This window comes from Rosa rugosa, chromosome 5 (assembly GCF_958449725.1).
Source record: "Rosa rugosa chromosome 5, drRosRugo1.1, whole genome shotgun sequence".
NCBI classification, from domain to species: domain Eukaryota; kingdom Viridiplantae; phylum Streptophyta; class Magnoliopsida; order Rosales; family Rosaceae; genus Rosa; species Rosa rugosa.
Window position 1 is genome coordinate 9,492,973 of NC_084824.1, and position 19,676 is coordinate 9,512,648.

General features: G+C 40.3%; 4 protein-coding genes across 4 annotated transcripts; 2 read left to right on the forward strand and 2 right to left on the reverse strand.

Annotated features, from left to right (window-relative positions):
* Positions 1 to 54: 54 nt before the first annotated feature.
* LOC133712679 (uncharacterized) lies at positions 55 to 2,029 on the reverse strand. The gene is made up of 2 exons (XM_062138785.1): positions 1,717 to 2,029; positions 55 to 1,306 (listed from the first exon to the last, which is right to left on the reverse strand). The coding sequence occupies exon 2, from the start codon at positions 1,303 to 1,305 to the stop codon at positions 379 to 381; it is 927 nt and encodes a 308-aa protein (XP_061994769.1). The 5' UTR covers position 1,306; positions 1,717 to 2,029; the 3' UTR covers positions 55 to 378.
* A 587-nt stretch (positions 2,030 to 2,616) lies between these two features.
* On the forward strand, positions 2,617 to 5,910 carry LOC133708645 (glycosyl hydrolase 5 family protein-like). The gene is made up of 4 exons (XM_062134119.1): positions 2,617 to 3,070; positions 4,128 to 4,375; positions 4,600 to 5,120; positions 5,246 to 5,910. Exons 1-4 carry the CDS (start codon positions 2,681 to 2,683, stop codon positions 5,719 to 5,721), a joined length of 1,635 nt encoding a protein of 544 aa, XP_061990103.1. The 5' UTR covers positions 2,617 to 2,680; the 3' UTR covers positions 5,722 to 5,910.
* LOC133708646 (cytochrome P450 86B1) lies at positions 5,871 to 7,837 on the reverse strand. The gene has a single exon (XM_062134120.1). The coding sequence runs from the start codon at positions 7,596 to 7,598 to the stop codon at positions 6,036 to 6,038; it is 1,563 nt and encodes a 520-aa protein (XP_061990104.1). The 5' UTR covers positions 7,599 to 7,837; the 3' UTR covers positions 5,871 to 6,035.
* Positions 7,838 to 10,651: 2,814 nt separating this feature from the next.
* LOC133708644 (protein SIEVE ELEMENT OCCLUSION C) lies at positions 10,652 to 13,918 on the forward strand. Its single transcript, XM_062134118.1, has 7 exons — positions 10,652 to 10,998; positions 11,281 to 11,367; positions 11,444 to 11,887; positions 12,014 to 12,125; positions 12,244 to 12,371; positions 12,629 to 13,117; positions 13,231 to 13,918. The coding sequence occupies exons 1-7, from the start codon at positions 10,828 to 10,830 to the stop codon at positions 13,846 to 13,848; spliced, it is 2,049 nt and encodes a 682-aa protein (XP_061990102.1). The 5' UTR covers positions 10,652 to 10,827; the 3' UTR covers positions 13,849 to 13,918.
* Positions 13,919 to 19,676: the final 5,758 nt, after the last annotated feature.

Consider the following 19,676-nt stretch of genomic DNA (forward strand, 5'->3'; position numbering starts at 1 on the left):
AATAGCCAATGATTACATCAAAGTTTCGTGACCATAATCTAATCCAATGTAAAAATCAAACTTTAGACAAATTGTAGTCACTCAATTCGTTCGGTAATTCCAATTAAATATGACCAGGGAAGTAGAGAGAGATGTCGGTGGAGCAAAGCTCTCTTAAGTACCACTAATCTCAATTACTTTCCTAGACATCATACTTAATTGAGTACGCCTAGAGGAAAAGAGATAATCCAATAAGTCATTTTATTGATTAAGGCATAATTGCCATTACATAATTCTTGGAAATTAAAAGACTATTCTAAATAAAAATCTGCGGCATTTTGTCTTCATCGCCAGATTTAAAGTCTTTGTGAACTCGATGTCTTGATCACCATGATGCGGCTACCTTCGTAGGTGCATTGCAAATTCAGGTCCATTGATCAGACGTTCCATATCAGAAATAGACACCATAAAGAGGATTCTCCCTTGATTGAGGCGCATTGGCGCAATATGCATAGTCCCTTGGACTGGTGGCGTTGGAAAGTGGTGCCCATGGCCAACGTTGGCTCCATGGTTTCCAACCCTATTTCCCTCAAAATCACGCCTCCTACGGTCGTGTGATTGTCGCCTTGAGCGATTACCTTCTTGAGCATTTCGATCGTATGGATCATGACGTCGATGGCGACTTTCTCTAGCCATAGGACGATGCTCTTGATAGCTATCTTGAAGCCTATCAAATCTTCTTTGCACAAGTTCATTGCCATGTCTTTCAGTAGTGGCCATAGCTTCAATAAGCTGTTGAAAACTTGTGATCCGTCTTGCATTTACATGAGTCCGGAATAAGTCAGAGGACCTCATAGCACAGGCGGGGAAGGTATTGAGGGTTTTCTCAATCAACTGGTCTTCTGTGATCATCTTTCCACAGAGACGCATCATTACTTTGATGCGGAGGGCTTCCGAATAAAACAGCATGACCGTGTCAAATTCAGAGAAGCGAAGATTTTTCCATTCTGCTTCTGTATTCGGAAGTATGGAGTCACGAACATTGCCATATCGTTCGCGAAGCGCATGCCAAAGCTTTATGGCGCTATCCTCATTTATGAACTCAAACTGTAGGTCACTATCCATGTGACGTTTCATGAAGGCAAGTGCCTTGGAATTATCTTTCTCAGTTTGAGGGTCTGGAGCTGTTTCTATAGGACAAAGCTCTTGGATAGTATGCAATAAATCACGGGCAATAAGGTGGATCTCGACATCAGTGACCCAAAATAAGTACCTTTTGCCTGCATAATCCAATGGAACAAAATCGAGTTTGTTCATGTTTGACATCCTGAAAGATGAAAACAAGAACAAGTTAGTTTCGGAGTCAATGCTTCCACGAAAACTAATATAAATAAGATTTCCGAGCTATGCTACCAAGAAATCGATTTCCAAGAATAATTGGATTAGACCGAAACAATGATGTTTGTATGGTCAAAATAGATGCTCACGAACGCTCTTAGTCCGTAGCATACGAACGCTCTTAGTTCGTTAAATCGATGCTTACGGACGCTCTTAGTTCGAAGTCTTACGAACGCTCTTAGTTCGTTAATTGCGTGAATCCCCACGATTCCGCTTTTCAAGAATCGAACCCACATTATAAGAAAGGTGGGATGTAGAAGAAGGGAGGTTGCAAGTCCCCGAAGAAAAAGAAGGAGAATTTAAACTTCGGAAAACAGGAACTTTAATTTAAAAACTTACTTGTTGAAAATTCGGAGCAGATTCTGTTCTGAACAGCTTGTACTTCGATTGGTGTACAGATCTCAATATAACTTCGATAAGGCTGAAATTCGGAGGTTAGATGGAAGAGACAGAGACGAACAACTTTTATGAAGAAAGTTTTTCGATCTGAGCTTCCGAACTAGATGTTTAGAGGCTTGCAGGAGGACGGATGTGCACAGGAACGGGAAAAAGATGCAGTGGGTGTGCGTTGGCTTGTTTGCGCAGCAGGGATGCTTCGGTGGCAGCAGGCTGGAACGCAGGGGGCTGCAGGGAGGGGACAGCAGGAGCTGCTGTGCAAGGTTGCAAACGCACGGGAGCGCGGGCTGCAGCGAAGGCTCGGCTAGCTCGGGCTAGGGGCTTCTGCAGTTTTGATGAAAAGGATTTCGGGTTTTTGTTTTTGGTTTTTGCTTTGTGGCTAGAGTCGTGCTGATAACGTGTTTAAGGAAAAAGAGATTTGAGAGAAATTGTAGAGAGAATTGTAATCATATTATTGAGAATAGGAGCCCTATATATAGGGATTACAAAGTACTAGTTCTAATGTTACAAGGAATACCAATCCGTGTAGGATTGGGAAATCTAGAACCTTCTCTCCTATTGCTACTCCTAGTTTGATAAGGCACACTAAATCGATATTCCTTCAACAAATGTTGTATTATAAAAATCTCCTTTATGATGTCACTCAGATACACTCACCAAAATGGCACTATAGAAAATAAAGAGAGAACCTTTCCTTTGTTATAAGAAACCCTTGAAAATGTTGAAATCCTTAATCTTCCATTTTTAGAGGAAAATGATATTCCCCATGCTATTGACATTTCTATTGTACCTGAAACTATACATGACTCATCACTGTGGTGGGCCTTCTTTGATCACTACTATATAACCAAGATCAACTTCATTCGTATTCTCCTCTATCCGAAAACCACAACGACCCCCCAACAAAATGGGCACGATGACTCTCCTCTCCCTCCTCTCACTTGCCTCTCTTCTAACCGCCTCCGCTGCTCTGCCGCTCTCCACCTCCTCGCGGTGGATCGTCGACGAGAACGGGCAGCGCGTGAAGCTGGCGTGCGTGAACTGGGTGGCGCATCTCGACGCCGTCGTCGCTGAAGGCCTCAGCAAGCAGCCCCTCGACGCCATCTCCAAGCGTATCACCTCCCTCGGCTTCAACTGCGTCAGGCTGACGTGGCCGCTTTACTTGGCCACCAACGACTCCCTCGCCGCCGTCACTGTTCGTCAGTCGTTTCAGAGTCTCGGACTGCAGGAGTCCATTGCTGGGGTTCAGGGCAACAACCCCTCCCTCATCGATCTTCCGCTGTTAAAAGCTTTCCAGGTAAAATGGATCGAAATGAAAACTGTACATACAAGAACTTCAATATTTTACATTTTCATTTCTTATTATTTTTTTTCTGCTGAATTATATATATGATATTCTGCAGTGACCTACACATGTACGTAGGATTAACTCTTTTGCAAGTTAACTCATGCTAAGTTTTGGATTAATTAATCTAAGCTAGGCTGATTTGTTAATGGAGAGCTGTAATCAGCTACGGCATAATAATTATCTACCATCATTTTTCTCCATTTTTAGCTTCATCCTTCAATGATTACCAGTGAGCAATTAAAAAATAAATAAATAAACATTTTGAGTGATTGATATTAATTTGATACTTAGCTATTCAGTTAGTCAATGACGTGAAGATCAATAGTAGTTTTTCTTTTTTCATGAAAAGGAATTGATTATATAGCACAGTGATTAGGTATGAATATGATGGTGACCTATATAATAATGGGATCAGCTGTAGTTGCGTCTTATACGCCACCGTTATCTTTACCCTTTCACATTGAAAATCTCTACCTAGCTAGCCGTGTCTGATTTTATTTTTCACAATGAAAATCTTACCTACCAGTCGAAGCTTGGAATGACGAGTGAGAGTATTGGTTTCATTTGTATTTTGTCTGCTAATATACAAGACACTGTTCAATATTTCAAAATCAGAACTATGTTTACACAGTTACTAGCATAAAGGGACAGAAAATACCTGCTTATATTATTTAAAGTAGGTTGTTAAGTTTGACGGTAATATAATTTCTTTGATATGTAATTATGTATAGGTGTGTAGCTCTTTTAATAATAAAGGTATTGTAATATGGAAATAATAGCTATGTTTTACGCTTATTATAGTATATGCATAATAGTAAGGAATTATATGCTAGATTTTGAATATAAAGTGAGAATCATTTTCCATATAATTGAATAGAATACGAGAAACGGGGGTAATCTTGCAATATAAAGTAATTACATACTGACTAGGTCGACTTTCTTACAATAGGTTTATTGATTTAAGCAAGGGGAATTACTGATTACAGTTATTAATTTTGACCTATAGGAAGTGGTTTCTAGCCTTGGGAACAACAATGTGATGGTTATACTGGATAATCACATAAGCAAGCCTGGTTGGTGTTGCAGCAGCAATGATGACAATGGTTTCTTTGGGGACAAGTACTTTAACCCTGATCTTTGGATCAAGGGCCTTACTCAGATGGCCACGTTGTTCAAAGGCGTGTCCAATGTGGTGGGCATGAGCTTGAGGAATGAGCTGCGAGGACCCAAACAGAATGTCGAAGATTGGTACAGGTAAGTTTACTTTTGTTTCAAGTTAAACTATTGAAACAGATTCTTTCACTAGACAATTTGATATGATATGTTGTTCTATCTTGATTTAGGACCTTTGGTTAGGTGAAATCATGTCCGACCATGTGGCCTTGATTCAATTTGTCAACGTAATACGCTACATATTTGATAAGAGAACGTTAACTCGAAACACAAGCATAATCTTTTTATGAACTATGGTATTGTAGGTACATGCCGAGAGGAGCTGAGGCAGTGCACTCAGCAAACCCAGATGTGCTTGTGATTTTATCTGGCCTGAGTTATGACACAGACTTATCTTTCCTTAGCAACCAACCAGTAAAACTTACATTTTCCGGGAAACTAGTATATGAGTTGCACTGGTATGGTTTTTCAGATGGGCAGGCATGGAGGGATGGCAACCCCAACCAAGTCTGTGGGCGTGTGGCGGGTGAAGTGAAGAGAAAGGCAGGGTTTTTGCTAGATAAAGGGTTCCCATTATTTGTGAGTGAGTTTGGGGTTGACCAAAGAGGAACCAATGTGAATGACAATAGGTACTTAAACTGCTTCCTAGCTGCAGCTGCTGAACTTGATGTGGAGTTTGCTTTTTGGACTCTGGTTGGAAGTTATTATTTCAGGAGTGGGGTGGTCGGCATGAATGAGTATTATGGGCTCTTGAACTGGAATTGGGGTGAAATCCGTAATTCAAGTTTGCTGCAGCGACTCTCTGTCCTCCAATCTCCTTTCCAAGGTAGTGTTCCAGTTCTTCTGTAAATATAACATGTTCCACCGCTTGATTTAGGACTGCACATTAGGATTCAAATTGACAGTGCTGTTAAGATAGCAAGCTCAAGATTATGTATATGTTGTTTGCAGGGCCAGGTATATCTCAATCCAGGAAGCATAAGATTATTTTGCATCCATCCACAGGCCTTTGCCTTCTCAAAGTTGGATTCATGGGGCCATTGAAGTTGGGTCCATGCTCTCAGTCTGGAGCCTGGGGCTATTCATCCAGGAAGGTCCTAGCGCTTAAAGGAACATATTTCTGCATACAAGCTGATCAACTAGGGCGGCCAGCAACAGTTGGGATAATTTGTACAGACACTAATTCTCAATGGGACACCATCTCAGATTCTAAATTACACCTTCAGTCTACGACCCCCGACGGCACTGCAGTTTGCCTAGATGTAGACTCCAGTAACACCATCGTCACAAATTCCTGCAAATGCTTAAGCAAAGATAGTTCGTGTGACCCCGGAAGCCAATGGTTCAGTCTTGTTGATAGCACGGTAACTTCCAAGCCTGCAAGTCCCATTCTCCAGGTCAACTCTGTCTTGGATATGCTTGGATGAATATCGTATGAAGTTTAGATAAAGAATTTGGTCATACATATCAAAAATAGTAAAATTTGTAAAGAAATAAGTTATTTGTCAAGGCAGTTTAAGAAATCAGATACTAACTTGGGTTGATCTGTAAAAATGATGTAATTATCAGTTAAATGTAAAAATGATGTGCTGCTAGCCTGCTAAGATTATTTGGAATGGTAATGATGCTACATTCATTGATTTAATATCCTGGGAGGCTGGAACCTTCCCATTGCACAATAACATGGCACAACTTTGCCTCAAAATTATAATATAATAACTAATAAGGGTTACCTAAAACATTACACAATAGTAGTCACCAACCTAGGCTTAAGACTCACCAGCAGCCCATTCTGCATGTATAGTGTGGTTGTCATCTTTGGAACAACATTTTGACCTTCAACAACCTTAACTTCATACCTGAGCAGAGTGGCTGCAGCCACCACTTTCATTTGCATGTAAGCAAACTTCTTCCCCAAACAAAACCTTGGACCCCCATTAAAGACAGCATATTTGAATTGATTCTCATTGACAAGCTCACCATCATTGTTAATCCATCTTTCAGGCTTGAACTGCAAGCAATCCTGTCCCCAAATCGACTCCATTCGAGCCATGGAGTAAATGCAGTAGAGAACTCGAGCACCCTTTTTGACGATACTACCATCAGGAAACACATCATCTTCTACGACCTCTTTGATGTCAATTGGCACTGGTGGGTAAAGCCTTAAAGATTCTGACAACACTGCTTGTAAATAGACCATCTTCTTGAGTTCTTCCACTGTAAAAACAGTATCACCATCTGGTGATTCTTTTTCGGTACATTGGCGCTGGCCTAAAATTTCATTGATTTCTTTGAGGATTTTGTTTTCCACTTCAGGATGCTTTTGTACCAACCAAAAAAACCATGCCAATCCTACAGAGCTTGTGTCCCTTCCAGCCAAAATGAAACTTATGCAGAAATCGCTTAGAAACTTATCCGAAAAATGTTGCTTTTCACTGTCCATAAGCCTTGACAATAGATCAAAACGATCTTTTAAGCTACCGAGCCTCTTCAATTCTCCCCTTCGATCCTTCACCGTATTTTCAGCAAAATAATGCACTATTTTAGTTGCTTCCTTGAGCCTCTTTTCGAACCCAATTCCAAACAACTTCATAGGCTTCCACACAAAAGGTGGCACCATGAATCTGAACATAGTGAGCTCCGTGGCTTCTTCAAAGGCTTTCACAAAAGGACTTTGAGGCAAATCAAGGTCCAAACACCCTGAATCAGCACCAAGAGCTACCGAGCAAATGTTGTCAAAAGTAAACCGAAGAAGCACTTCATGAAGATCAATGCTACACCCTGATACTACCACTTTCTCCATCAACTTCAACAACTTCTTGTGCACCAACTCTTGCATGGAGAAAAACGAATACTCCACAAAACGACCCGAATGCATTTCTGAAGTTGCCAACCTCCTCTGCTCCTTCCACAACTCATTGTCTGCATTGAAAATTCCATCCCCAAGCAAATCATGAAACCTCTCCCTGTAATACTTGCCTTTTGGGAAGTTGCTGAACCTTGTTTTGAGCATGTACTCAATGTTTGAAGGATCAAGTGTTATGATCCCGTGGGACCCGCCGAACCACACTCCTTTGTAGTGGAATGTTCCCCCTGCTTTGATCAGAGCCATGGTAGCCCAATCATAGATGGTGTGTGCATTTAGAAATATGGAGGGTGTAATCCCCAAAACTGGCCATAACATTGGACCATTTTTGTTGGTGAACCTCTGAAGCAAGCAACTAAATATGAACAGGCCCATCAAGGCAAGTGCTACATCCCAGAAATGTAGCCAGTTCAGAATCATTGCAGAGGAAAAACCCATGATTTTGGTCAGTTTTTTGTTTGCTTTTTTATTTGTGTAGGCTTGGATAGGTAAGGAGGAGATCCTTCCTATCCTACTATATTAGGAAAAGGAAAAGGAGAGTACAAAGGAGGGGGATCAAACCAAAACCTCCCAAATAAACCAGTTAAAGCAAACACATAACAAACGAAAATGAAAGTTCGGAAGACCACGTGGTCTCTGTTTTATGTTTGCTTATTCTGCTAAACTTTGGTTTGGTTAGTGCTTGATTAGCAGGGGTTAATATGAGCTGCATTGGTAAGGACTTATAATTAATTACGCCACCTGATTGTTTGACACTTTGACCTAGAAATTAAATTTGAAGATGTTGTTAACTGATAAGATATTAAAAGAGATTAGTTGGAACTAGATTAGTTGGAACTTGGACAGTAATTAAGGAGATGGTTAGACGTTAGTAATAGTAATTGAGGGAATCTGGAGTTATGGACCTTTGGATATATATACTTTAAATTAAAACCGGGTCAAGGAGTATGAAAAATTAAGCAAAACATTAAGGAGTAAATGATAGTTGACAGCAGTTGGCTATTTAAACTTGGTAGATGTTAGAAGCGCTTTTGTTAGAAGCACGTATGAGTTTCCTTTGGGTATTTGGAAGTGCTTATAGGTTGTGACACTGAAAATTACATGTATAAACTAATAAATCGTCTGTTTAGTTAGTCATAACACTCATGCACTTGGTCAAACAAGCTGGAGTTGGAGCCGTTGGATTTGTTCATTATCTGGGACAAATCATACAGTGACTAAGTTAATGACTCTCAGCTTTAAATGAGCGCTATAACTTTTGGCTTAATTTATGTGAATTTGTTAAAGGCTTAAAGTGCAACAAAATCTCTTAAAATCAATATATGATTGGTAAAGTGATTTCTGATAAAGTAATCTGGGGTTCACATTCAAAACCAATCGGCTTAATTTATGTGAATTTGTTAAAGGGTTTTTTGTCCATTTACCCTATTTTTATGAAATTTTTTTCCCACTTATCCCATTAAGTTTTTTTAATTCCCCCTTACCTAAAACACTTCAAGAAGTCTTCCCTAATAACCCATTAAGTTTTTTTTTTTTTTTTTGAGACCATTTTACCCTCACCCCTTTGTTACTTAGAGAGAGAGAGGAAAAAAAAATGGAAGAGAGAAAGGAAGAGAGAAAAACCATAGGAGACTACGCTGGAGCCCCGTCACCAGTCGCCGGATTCCGGCCAACTTTCGCCGGAATCCTGTCACCGGCCGTTGGATTCCGATCATTGGCTGCCGCTCACAGAACTTTTCTAAAAAAACGTTTTATTATCTCGTAATACAAGGCTATTGGGGGCAATAAACGTTTTGAATTGATGTAATCTCCTTGTTTTTTTTCTTTAATCAAAGTTTTATTTGTCTAAATTTAGGGAGATTAGTTCCCATTCCGGCTACTAAAAGTTCTATTAGGGGGCAATAGATGTCTATTGGGGGCAATAAACATTTCTGACCACCTCTTTGGACTTTTTTGAAAACCTCGTCGGAGGTCCCCAAAGAGGTCGTCGGAGATCTCATAGGTCGTTGGAAAGGTTTATTGCGCCCAATAGACGTCTATTGCTCCCTAATAGACGTCTATTGCCCCCCAATAGACGTCTATTGCATTGGGGCAATAGACGTCTATTACCCCTAATAGAACTTTCAGTCGCCGGAATATAAACTAATATCCCTAAATTTAGACAAATAAAACTTTGATTAAAGAAAAAAAGAGGAGATTACATCAATTCAAAACGTCTATTGCCCCCAATAGACGTTTTTTCTTTTCTTGTTTTTCTTTCCTTTTGTCCACAGTTTACAAAAAAAAAAAAAAAAAAATTGGGCACCCAGAAAATGATCTGGGCACCCACCGCTACACCTTTCGCCGGTTGCAGATCCTCAGTTGGCACGCATATGTCTAAATGTCAGATCAAAACCCTCAGTTGCTGTTGTGAGGAGACCAGATCGTCGGAATCTGCAAGAGAGAGAGAGAGGCGTCATGATGGAAAGAGAGCGGAGAGAAACGACGACGTTCAAATCGAGATCCGAGTTCACCACCGGCGAGGTAGCTCCAACCGGAGCTTCTTCGTTGTCTTCAGGCAAGACGGCGCTGTTCGTCTGTGATTTAGGCAAGTCGGAACTGATTCAGGCACGCCAGAGCTTCTTCGTCGTCTTCAGGTAGCTCCAACCGGAGCTTCAGGCGTGATGCCGGAGTTCGACGCCGCACGGAGAAAGAGAGAGAGAGAGAGAGAGAGAGAGATGAGTGTCATACAATGTAATTTATTAATTAGGCCACTAACCCAAAACCTATATATATATATATGATTGGGTTAAAGGCTTAAAGTGTAACAAAATCTCTTAAAATCAATATATATATGATTGGTAAAGTGATTTCTGATAAAGTAATATGGGGTTCACATCCAAAACCAATTGGCAATGGATGGAGTGCTCAAACCCTTATAAACTCATAGCAATGTCTCATTTTTCCCATGTGGGATATCTAATCTCAACAATTTCATCAATACCTGCATGCATTGATTCATTTGGTCCCTACTCTGCTGTTGAAGCATAACTTCAAGTTCAAGTGTGACTCAACTTAAGAATCACTTCGATCAGTCACAACAAAGAAACCGTTTGTAAACACTTCAACTTTAAGCTTGAAAAGCAATACTACAGTCAATTTTAGGGAAATATCAAATCAGAAAAGAGTTCCAAAATCCACATAATCAGATACGTTATAATTTGGTCTGCAGGTCTATCTTTTTTGCTACCCTTTAAATCTTTAATTAATTACGCTTTATTTCCACTCCCCTAGCACCAAAAGCTAGAAGGTTGTTGAAGACCCTTTTGTTTCTGAGATGTTACTTCACTCGTAACGATCCGTATATTATCTTGAATTGATCCACGGAATAATTTCTCGTCTTCTTCACAGCTACTATAAAGCAAAGTGCAAAAGGAGCAAACTTTAAATTTGAGTCTGGTGCACTCAAACATCTTAAATAGCAACATTTCTCAAAAGGCGGTCTAGTGAAACTAGTTTTAGGAATTGTAAACAGTGAGAGAGCTAGATTTGTCAAGGAAAATCAAGTTGGAGCATTCAATGGCTTTTCTTCTTCTTTTAAATCTTTGCATAAAGCTGATAAGCTAGCTCATAGTAGATCACTCATGCATTACTTGTCCTTTGGTTTACCAATATCACCTTGGCCATTATGAACATGCTTGGAAGTGATCCCTTCTTGCCGCAATCCATATCATCTTTAGCAGAAGAAGTCCTGATTAAGAAGCTACTGCTCAGCCATGATCCCGATGGTCGTCATTTTGATTCTGAACTATTTCTTTGTGCAGTGGAGAACATCATGCTTTGTACTACAGCAGAAGAAGTAATTGCTCATTCGTTACACATCTGCAGTACAGTTTTGACAAGATTATTATTTATTTATTTTTGGGTCCCTTAGAACAAAATTGTTACTCTTAGCATATTGCTTGATTTCAAGTTTCAACACAAATATTAGAAATGATGTAGAGAAATACACTGCAGATATATATATAGTACTTATGTACGGGTACAACAAGTACATGATGTACGTCTGTAGTTTCCGTCTCAATTATATAGATTTATAAACTATTCCAAGCTTTTGATCCCATCAAACACTTGCTTTCAGGTTCCTGATGATGTAAATTTAGAAAAAATAGAAGTGGTCGGATTAGAAGAACCGCTCGGAAAGACCTTTGGTAAGATTTCACATGAGGTATGCAGTTCAACCTCTCTTTCTCCGTCATATAGTTCAGATAAAATTAGTTTTAATCAATTTGCTACAATGGCAGATACTTTGCAAGTTGCCTGATCAAGAAGATCTACACACAAGGACAATGCTATTATTTGATTTGCTTGGAAGTTATAAGTGGGATGCAAAAGTGGTATTAGTACTTGCATCTTTTGTAGCAAGTTACGGTGAATTGAGGCTCCTAATGCAGCTATGCTCTAGTAACCCCTTGGCATTATCAGTCACAATGCTTAAGCAGTTGCCTGCTGACATGAGTCCTTTGAAGCCTCGATTTAAGGCCTTGAGTTTGTTAGTGAATGCAATGGTGGATGTAACGAAGTATATCATCAAGTTTGAAAAGCTACCGCTTTCACATGTGGAGTTGGATCATGAGGCAAAGAATGCTACAAAGTCTATCATCTATATAGCTGTCTACTGGATCATTAGAGGCATCTTGAGATGCGCTTCGCAAATCACAGACTCAACACTTCTGAAATCTGAGCAAGTTCATGTTCCTTCCCTTTGATCAGCCTTTAGAAGATTTGTTTTTTTTTTTTTGAACTGCTTTAGTTTGTTTTCCTATTCACCAAATGGTTTGCTTTATACTGATGAAAGGAATTATTTCTTGAAGTATTCAGATTCAACAATAATTGCAACATGGGAGGTCTTAAGTTTGGTGTATCGGCTGCGCAGCATTTACAGTCGCCTCAGACAGCAGGTGGAAATCTGTCATCAGCAAACAGGTAATTACTGGTCAATCTTTACAGGATGATGCACATTAATCATTTATTTGTATTCTGTGGGCATGGGACTATACTTGGCAGTTGGCACTTACCATGATAATTTTGACAAAACTTGCAGAGACAAAGCTATATTGGAAGCTGATGAATGTCTTCCAGGAAACTCATGTGGACAACCAAGAGGTGCTTCGATTCTTATTCGCTATGAGGGATGACTTGCCACTCAAGGATTGCTCCTCACAAGCAAAGGCATGTTTTATAATATCCTACTCCATGTTCAAGATACCTTCCAATCATAAGACTATTAATAAATCGAGATGCTTAATTTGAGATGCTCAAAACTTTAAAAGTGCCTTACTTACTGTTAGCTAGTATTCCTGATAATTCCTACTCTACTCTCTTCAACAGAACTGCATATCTATCTAGAGTGCCAAAATGGAAACTAATTTTGACCCTTTACGATATAAGTTCAACTGGTTTACCATCTCACTTGGATCTGTTAACAGCTTGGTGTATCTGATCTGAAGGGCAAGATAGTCATACTCTTGTTTTCAAGGCCAGAGTTCCTTTCGATAGACGAAACATTATTGTTGGTTCAGCAAACACATAATCATCATCACTACAAATATCTAGAGGGAAGTTACAGGATCGTATGGATCCCCATTCCAGTTTCCAGTCAATGGACCACTGCTGATGCGACAATGTTTGATTTCTTATCAAGTATTTTTCCTTGGTACTCAGTAAGGAAACCCTGGCTTCTTAACTCAGCAGTGGTGGCATTTATTAAAGAAGCATGGAACTACAAAAACGAGCCGGTCGTGGTTGTGTTGGATTCACAAGGGAATGTCACAAACAAAAATGTACTTGACATGTTACTTATCTGGGGTGTCATTGCATACCCATTTTCAGCTTCACGAGAAAACGAACTTTGGCAAGAGCAGAACTGGACCTTGCAATTTATGGTTGATGCCATTGACCCCTGTTTGACCAAGTGGGTATGATTCTTAACCTTGAAGCCTCATTGTTCTTTCATATATACTCGGGGTAAATTTTTTTTTTTTTTTTTTTTTTGGGTGCTCCTAAGCTGATAAGATTGCACTGATTTCAGGTAGAAGAAGATAGAAATATTTGCATCTATGGAAGCAATAACATAGATTGGATCCTAGAATTCACTGGTAAGATGGAGATTATAAAAAGTGCAGGAGTAAAACTTGAGATGGTGTATGTTGGCAAGAGGAACTCAAGTCAACAAACGAGGAACATTTTAACCAGGGTTGATCATAAACAATTAAGCAGTGTATTGTCTTTTATAAAATCTCAATTGTTCTGGCTTAGGCTGCAAAGTATAAGAAGATCAAAACTCCGACTAGGAAAGCCGGAAACTACTGACCATGTTCTAGATGAGGTGTCAGCACTGCTAGATATGGATGGCAATGACACGAACTGGGCAGTAATAGGGAGAGGATCTAATTCCATGGATATGGTAAGACTTAAAGGGCCAGAGCTTATGGAATGCCTTGACATGTTTCCCAAATGGGGTGGAAGTGTTGCAGAGTTGGGGTTCTTGAGTGCACTTAGAAATTCCCTTGAACCATCTTTTCGTTCTGGACCTTGTGGTCATGACTATGATGTCACTCTCTCTAGTGAAGAACCAGCACTCCAAGGAATGGTAGACGTTTGTGGCAAGTGTAAGCACCCCATGAAGAAGTTCGTTATCTATAAATGATGTAATTGCTCCAAATACTGCTATTGCCTTTCTTTCAGATATTAATGATTTACTAACTATTAATGAAATACACTAAAATCATGGTGTCATTTTATTTTATTTTTTAGTAGAATTACTTGTGCCCTAATACATGTTGCACTGAAATTGCCCATGAGTATAACATTCTAGATAAATTTCTCAACAACTTTAGACCATCTCTCAATTTTCTAATAGAGACGCTTTTTCTGAACATTTTTAGAGTGCATGAGGGGAAGTGATATTCATATCCCTAAGTTTTGGTTTAGTTATCGAGCTGTGGCGATTGACCTCGTTAGCAACAAACTGTTCAAGACTAATCCCACATCTTGCAATTTATAGAGGTTACTTTTCGTGACTTAAAAGAGTTAAAGGGTGCAAGGTGTACGTAATTAGCTTAACGGCTAATCCTAAATTTTGTTCGACTTCTTGCGCCTTTGGGGACTTTACGAGGAATGCCATGATTCCTAAATTAACCCAAGATACCTCTGTTAGAGCATGTTCAGCGGTAGTCCTTTGGCCGCTCTCCACCTAGGATTGGTGAGGTGGTGACCATGAATTGGGAAAAAAGAATGGCCAATTTGTAACCAGCCCAACTGAGGAATTTCGTGACCCAGGCCAAGAAAAAGGGCAAGGCCATGACAAAATTCTTGACCCAGCATAAGCTCAGCCCAACCCAATCGTGGGCCACATCAAGCTAACATCAGTCGATGCAGAGAGACTGTACGTGGGCTTGCACGTGGTATCCTACAGTTTGCTACTCTTTCAATTTGAAACCAACGTCATGACCGTTGGTCTCTATATCCAATCTTAATCAACGGCTTGTAATTAATAAGAAGAGCATATAATTAATAAGAGATGCAACAGTAATAAGACAACTATAAACGGTAAGAAATATTAATTAAACGGTATGAAAGAAAACAACTATGAAAGAAATTAAACTTGTGATAACTACCCAAAATTTGTTTTACCTCCCACACCTAAATTTTTTTATTTCATAATTACACAAAATTTGTTATGGACGTGTGGGGCCAAGATCAAGATTCATTCACCTAAAATAATTGTCGATAAATGTTGGTGGCTCATAATTTGTCCACCCAATAAAAGTAAATTCTATGAATTTTTTTTGTTCACCTAAAATAATTAATCATTTTATTGGTAGGTTATACATAATGTCCATCATTACCATCTATTTACATCAAATATATTTACAATAAACAAATTAATACAAATTTTCAATGAACAGTAACTGACCGGTCAAGAAACAGAACGGGTGGAAACACATGTCCAGTGGCAGTGAACAGTTTCTTGACCGGTCGACCCAGTGACCTTAACCTTTTCCCCCAATGGGTGAACTTGCTCTAAGTCTGTATAAACCCTCAACCTTGCTAATACTTTTAAGGCATGTTTATTTCATATAACTGTTATACCTCGCCTTAATTTCTTATAACAGTTATGGACTCCTCAAGCCTATCTTATGTTATTGCCTAACTCATGTTTGGTCTGGTAGGACTATAATTAAAGCCAACACCCTAAACACCACTGACCTGAAGACCCGCGAGGCTCCAAACGGCAAGCCGATTGCAACTCCACCGTCAGGCCACCTCCAACAGGCACACCGGTTGGGTTCAATCCGTCTCGTAGTCGCAGACGTTCCTCTAGCCTCGGGTCTAGTCGCAGGGTGTGGAGAGAGAATCGGGCGTCGAAAGTCTTCAGTTCTTTGGCAGTTTCTCTACATATTCCGGTGGCTCCAGCGATATTTTGAGGTGCATGAGGAATGAAAGTTGATCTACTCTTCATGCTCTACATTCTAATATACATGGTTTTCTAATTTGATTACGTTTTGGAAGAATTGATTTCTGGGTGTTCGGCCACCGTCTGTACAACCGTCTGTGGCGGTGGTTCCGAGTTCAATTGGGGTTAAAAATGAGGTTTGCTTGTGCTTAATCTCAGAATTGGTGAAAGTTGTTGAGAGGGTGAGCAGAATGAGGATTTTTAGTAGATGGTGAGAATGAGGGCTTCCACAATCCCATGATTTTTGGTGTTTTTATGATAGAAGGTGAAGAGAGATTTTGGGACTCTAAAGTCTCATATAAAAGAGTCTCTGTTATTGCCAAACATGGGATAGATTGTGTTACACTAGATAAAAATGTCTAATCTCATCGAGTCTCAGTAACAAACACACCCTTAGGCTGGAGTCGAAATATAATGGTCCAAGTCGTGCCTGGAGCTTCTCAAGTTGCCCAAGACAAGGATAAAGGTATCTACAAGTCTACAGCCAAGTTCACTAAATTAGTGAATTGCCAGGTGGTTGAAATTTTTTTTTTTTAATTTATAGTTAAAAGAATCCTTGACCCAAAGCACCAAAATTTTTAAGTGAGAAATTATTATATAGTCTCGGACCACCATGCATGTGTCCAAACTAATGTGTTTGTTGTCACATGGACCAACTTGCTGTTGATTAGTCCCCACTTAACAAAAAAAACAATTTCCTTTCTTTCTACATCATATATTCACCTCGATAAAAATATTAGGATATATTGGCCCATACAAGCGAAACAGCTACTCGACAATGTCATTTATGTTTTAGGGAAACGATATTTGAGAGAGAATTTCTGTCTGTTCTCATTGATAATAGGGGTCTCTTTATATAGAGGATTACAATGCATAGAATCTGAATTGTACAAGGAAAGGTAATCATACAATGAATGGATATCTCTAAGATATTCTCTGAGATTCTCTCTAATTAAAACCCTATTACCACTAGGTCAAGTAACCTAGAGTTTGGGCCAGACACACAAATAGGGATTTACTTGAACACTCCCCCTTGTGTCGCCCAAACGCGGTGCTTCTCTCGTTGCCTAACTAAAAACCTTACCGAGTAACAAAAACCCAGTGGGACAAAAATAACCTCGGTCGAATGGGAAAATGAGCACAACACACCCTTCACGTTTCGAGACCATACATGTAGACACCTCCCCCTGATGTCTGCATCTCCCCCTGATGACTACGGTCATTGGAGTTCGGATAACTTCCGCAAACGATGCTACAAACATGTTTCTCGAAAGTGGAATTTAGGCAATGACTTAGTGAGCAACCCTGCCATGCTGTCCTCAGATCGAACCTGGTTCACTTTGATCTTGAGGAGAGTCTGTTGTTGCTGATTATCCTTGGTGTTATCGCTTTTGATGCAGCCTTGCTTCATTTGTTCAAAACAAGCAGCATTATCCTAAATGCTCGTAGGCTCATCTGTGGACTGTGGTAGACTTCAAACCACAATTGTTCGAACATGCGTAATTATGGATCCAATCCATAAACATTCACGAACTACTTCGTGCAGAGCAATAATCTCTGCATTGTTCGAAGATATAGCGACTAGGGTCTGTTCTGTAGACCTCCAAGATATCACGGTCTTTACCCATGGTGAACACTTAACCAGTTTGGGAATGACCTTTGTGTGGGTCAGAGAGATACCCAATATCAGCAAAACCTTCCAAAACACATGTCGTTTTGGGATGGGGATAAATGACGCAGGCCAGTGTTGGCGGCGTTCCTGGTGTGTGATTGGTCTGAATCCATCGTCTCTCTGTAGGGATATATAGAACAAGCCTATATCAATCATACATCTCAAATATCGAAAGATATATTTTACACCAATCCAATGGCGTTGCGTCGGCGCAAAGCTATATCTAGCTTAACAAGTTCACAACATATGAGATGTCCGGTCTTGTGCATTGAGATAAGTACAATAATGCGTCTATTGTACTTAAGTAAGACACGTCTGCCTCTAGCACATCTTCGTCATCATCCTTTGGAAGAAGATGATCCTTTTCAAGATCAAGACTACGGACGATCATGGGGGTGCTTGAAGGCTTTGACCCTGTCAAAAATGCCTAAGCATCTATCGACACGATGCTCAAGTTCCAAACCGAGGCATAATCGTGTTCTCCCAAAATCCTTCATCTCAAACTCAGATTTCAAGTGTTTAGCGGTTTCCCTTAACTCTGAAGATCATGTCCAACATGAACCGCGATAAAATCCGAAACTTGTTATGGAAACGCGTGGGCATATCCCTTCCCAATCAAGTAGTCATCTTAGTGAGCGTTTCAACCTTATTGCAAACGCGCTCCGTGGTCTGGAGCCACTTGACTTGGGTAAATGAAGTTCACCATGAACTTTCATGTACATTCCGTATCTAGATCCCCATAGAGATACATAGTGACCACATTTGTAAGCTGCATGTTCAGTTATTCGGAAACTACCAAACTGACAGGGTAGTGGAGTGCAATGACATCCATTACGAGAGAATATATCTCATCGTAGTCGATTCCAGGGCGTTTTGTCAGAAGCCTTGCGCCATAAGGCGAGATTGTCATCTCTTTTTCTCATCACACTTTCTAACGAAGACCCATTAGTTAACAGGTTTTATGTTAGGAGGTGTTGGCATCATTGGCTCAAAAAGCTTCCTCTTCGTTAGAGAATACATCTGAACCTGGATCGCATCTTTTCATTTAGGCCAAATCTCTCTACATTGGTATTCATTCATCAACGGAGCGTGGTTCGATATCATCGGACTCAACAAACTCATGCACAGCAAAATACGGAGCTACATCATTAATTATGATGGAGTTTTTATCCCACGTCTCATGTACACTAGTGTAATTTTCATAAAGCTCTATATTCTCAGGAATAGGTTCTAACGTTGAGGCGTCCCCCAACGATAACCATAATCCAGAAGATTCTCATGAGACGGATTTTGAGTCTTGATGATCAAAGAATTGGAATGTGCCAAAGTATCATTCGAACCCACAGGCCTCCCACGCATCCTAGCTGGGGCCATGGCCAATAACGCCAGAGTGCCACTCTCTTTGACGTTGGCGCCATGCCTACCTCCGTGTAGGGTGGCGCTACGTCCTCTCGTAGGGACGTCCATCCTTGCAGGCATGTTTGCAGCATATTTGTGTGATCTCGTTACTTTAACGGGGATCGAGATGAGACATAGTGGGGACAGGCCACGACAATTCCTGTCGTTCCTGCTGAACATCCGTGTTCTTATCTCCCCCTAACGACGGAAAGATTGTCTCATCAAAGTGACAACCCGCAAATCTAGCGGTATGGAGATCGCCTTGCAAGGGCATTAAGTGGCGGACGATTGTTGGAGTCTCAAATCCAACGTAGTTGCCCATTCGTCTGTAAAGACCTATCATAGAGCGCTGTGGCGGCGCAATTGGCACATAAATGGCACACTCAAATATGCGTAAGTACGATACTTGTACCCCAGTCACTAGATGTAATGCAGAGGTAGATTAAGTGGCGGTGGGTCGTAGACGAATTAGCATAGCTGCATGCGATATTGCATCACCCCAAACGGATATAAGGAGATTGGTGCGCATTACCAATGTCCGGACTACCATCGTAGTCGTTTCCGCTAGACCATTTGGGTGTGTTTATGGGAATATGATGTCCGACATCAGTCCCAATACAATAACCATCGAAAGTCTTCGATGTAAACTCTCTAGCATCGTCAAGTCCAATTGACGGAATAGGATGATCCGGGGAGTGAGCCCGTTGTCATATGATATTTGCTAGGAGTGTAGCATAAGCAGCATTACAAGTGGACAATGGCACAACACGTGAGATATTTAAACGTCCGCAAGTTGGTTGAATCAGTCCACAAAATCCCCATAGATTCTATGTAAGAACAGGATGAGTATTTTTATATCCTTTGCATAGGACGGTCTCAGTCCTAATTTCCCTAAGGTACGGGCTTTGTAAAACGAGCGAGAGGTTTTAGAAGCAACCTATGAGGATTT

Bases quoted from the DNA above. Each gene is read 5' to 3' on its own strand.
- LOC133712679 (XM_062138785.1), bottom strand. From the start codon at position 1,305: ATGTCAAACATGAACAAACTCGATTTTGTTCCATTGGATTATGCAGGC.
- LOC133708645 (XM_062134119.1), top strand. From the start codon at position 2,681: ATGGGCACGATGACTCTCCTCTCCCTCCTCTCACTTGCCTCTCTTCTA. The intron at 4,376-4,599 runs GTAAGTTTACTT...ATGGTATTGTAG, and splicing joins AATGTCGAAGATTGGTACAG to GTACATGCCGAGAGGAGCTG. The intron at 5,121-5,245 runs GTAGTGTTCCAG...TGTTGTTTGCAG, and splicing joins CCTCCAATCTCCTTTCCAAG to GGCCAGGTATATCTCAATCC.
- LOC133708646 (XM_062134120.1), bottom strand. From the start codon at position 7,598: ATGGGTTTTTCCTCTGCAATGATTCTGAACTGGCTACATTTCTGGGAT.
- LOC133708644 (XM_062134118.1), top strand. From the start codon at position 10,828: ATGAACATGCTTGGAAGTGATCCCTTCTTGCCGCAATCCATATCATCT. The intron at 12,372-12,628 runs GCATGTTTTATA...ATCTGTTAACAG, and splicing joins ATTGCTCCTCACAAGCAAAG to CTTGGTGTATCTGATCTGAA. The intron at 13,118-13,230 runs GTATGATTCTTA...CACTGATTTCAG, and splicing joins ACCCCTGTTTGACCAAGTGG to GTAGAAGAAGATAGAAATAT.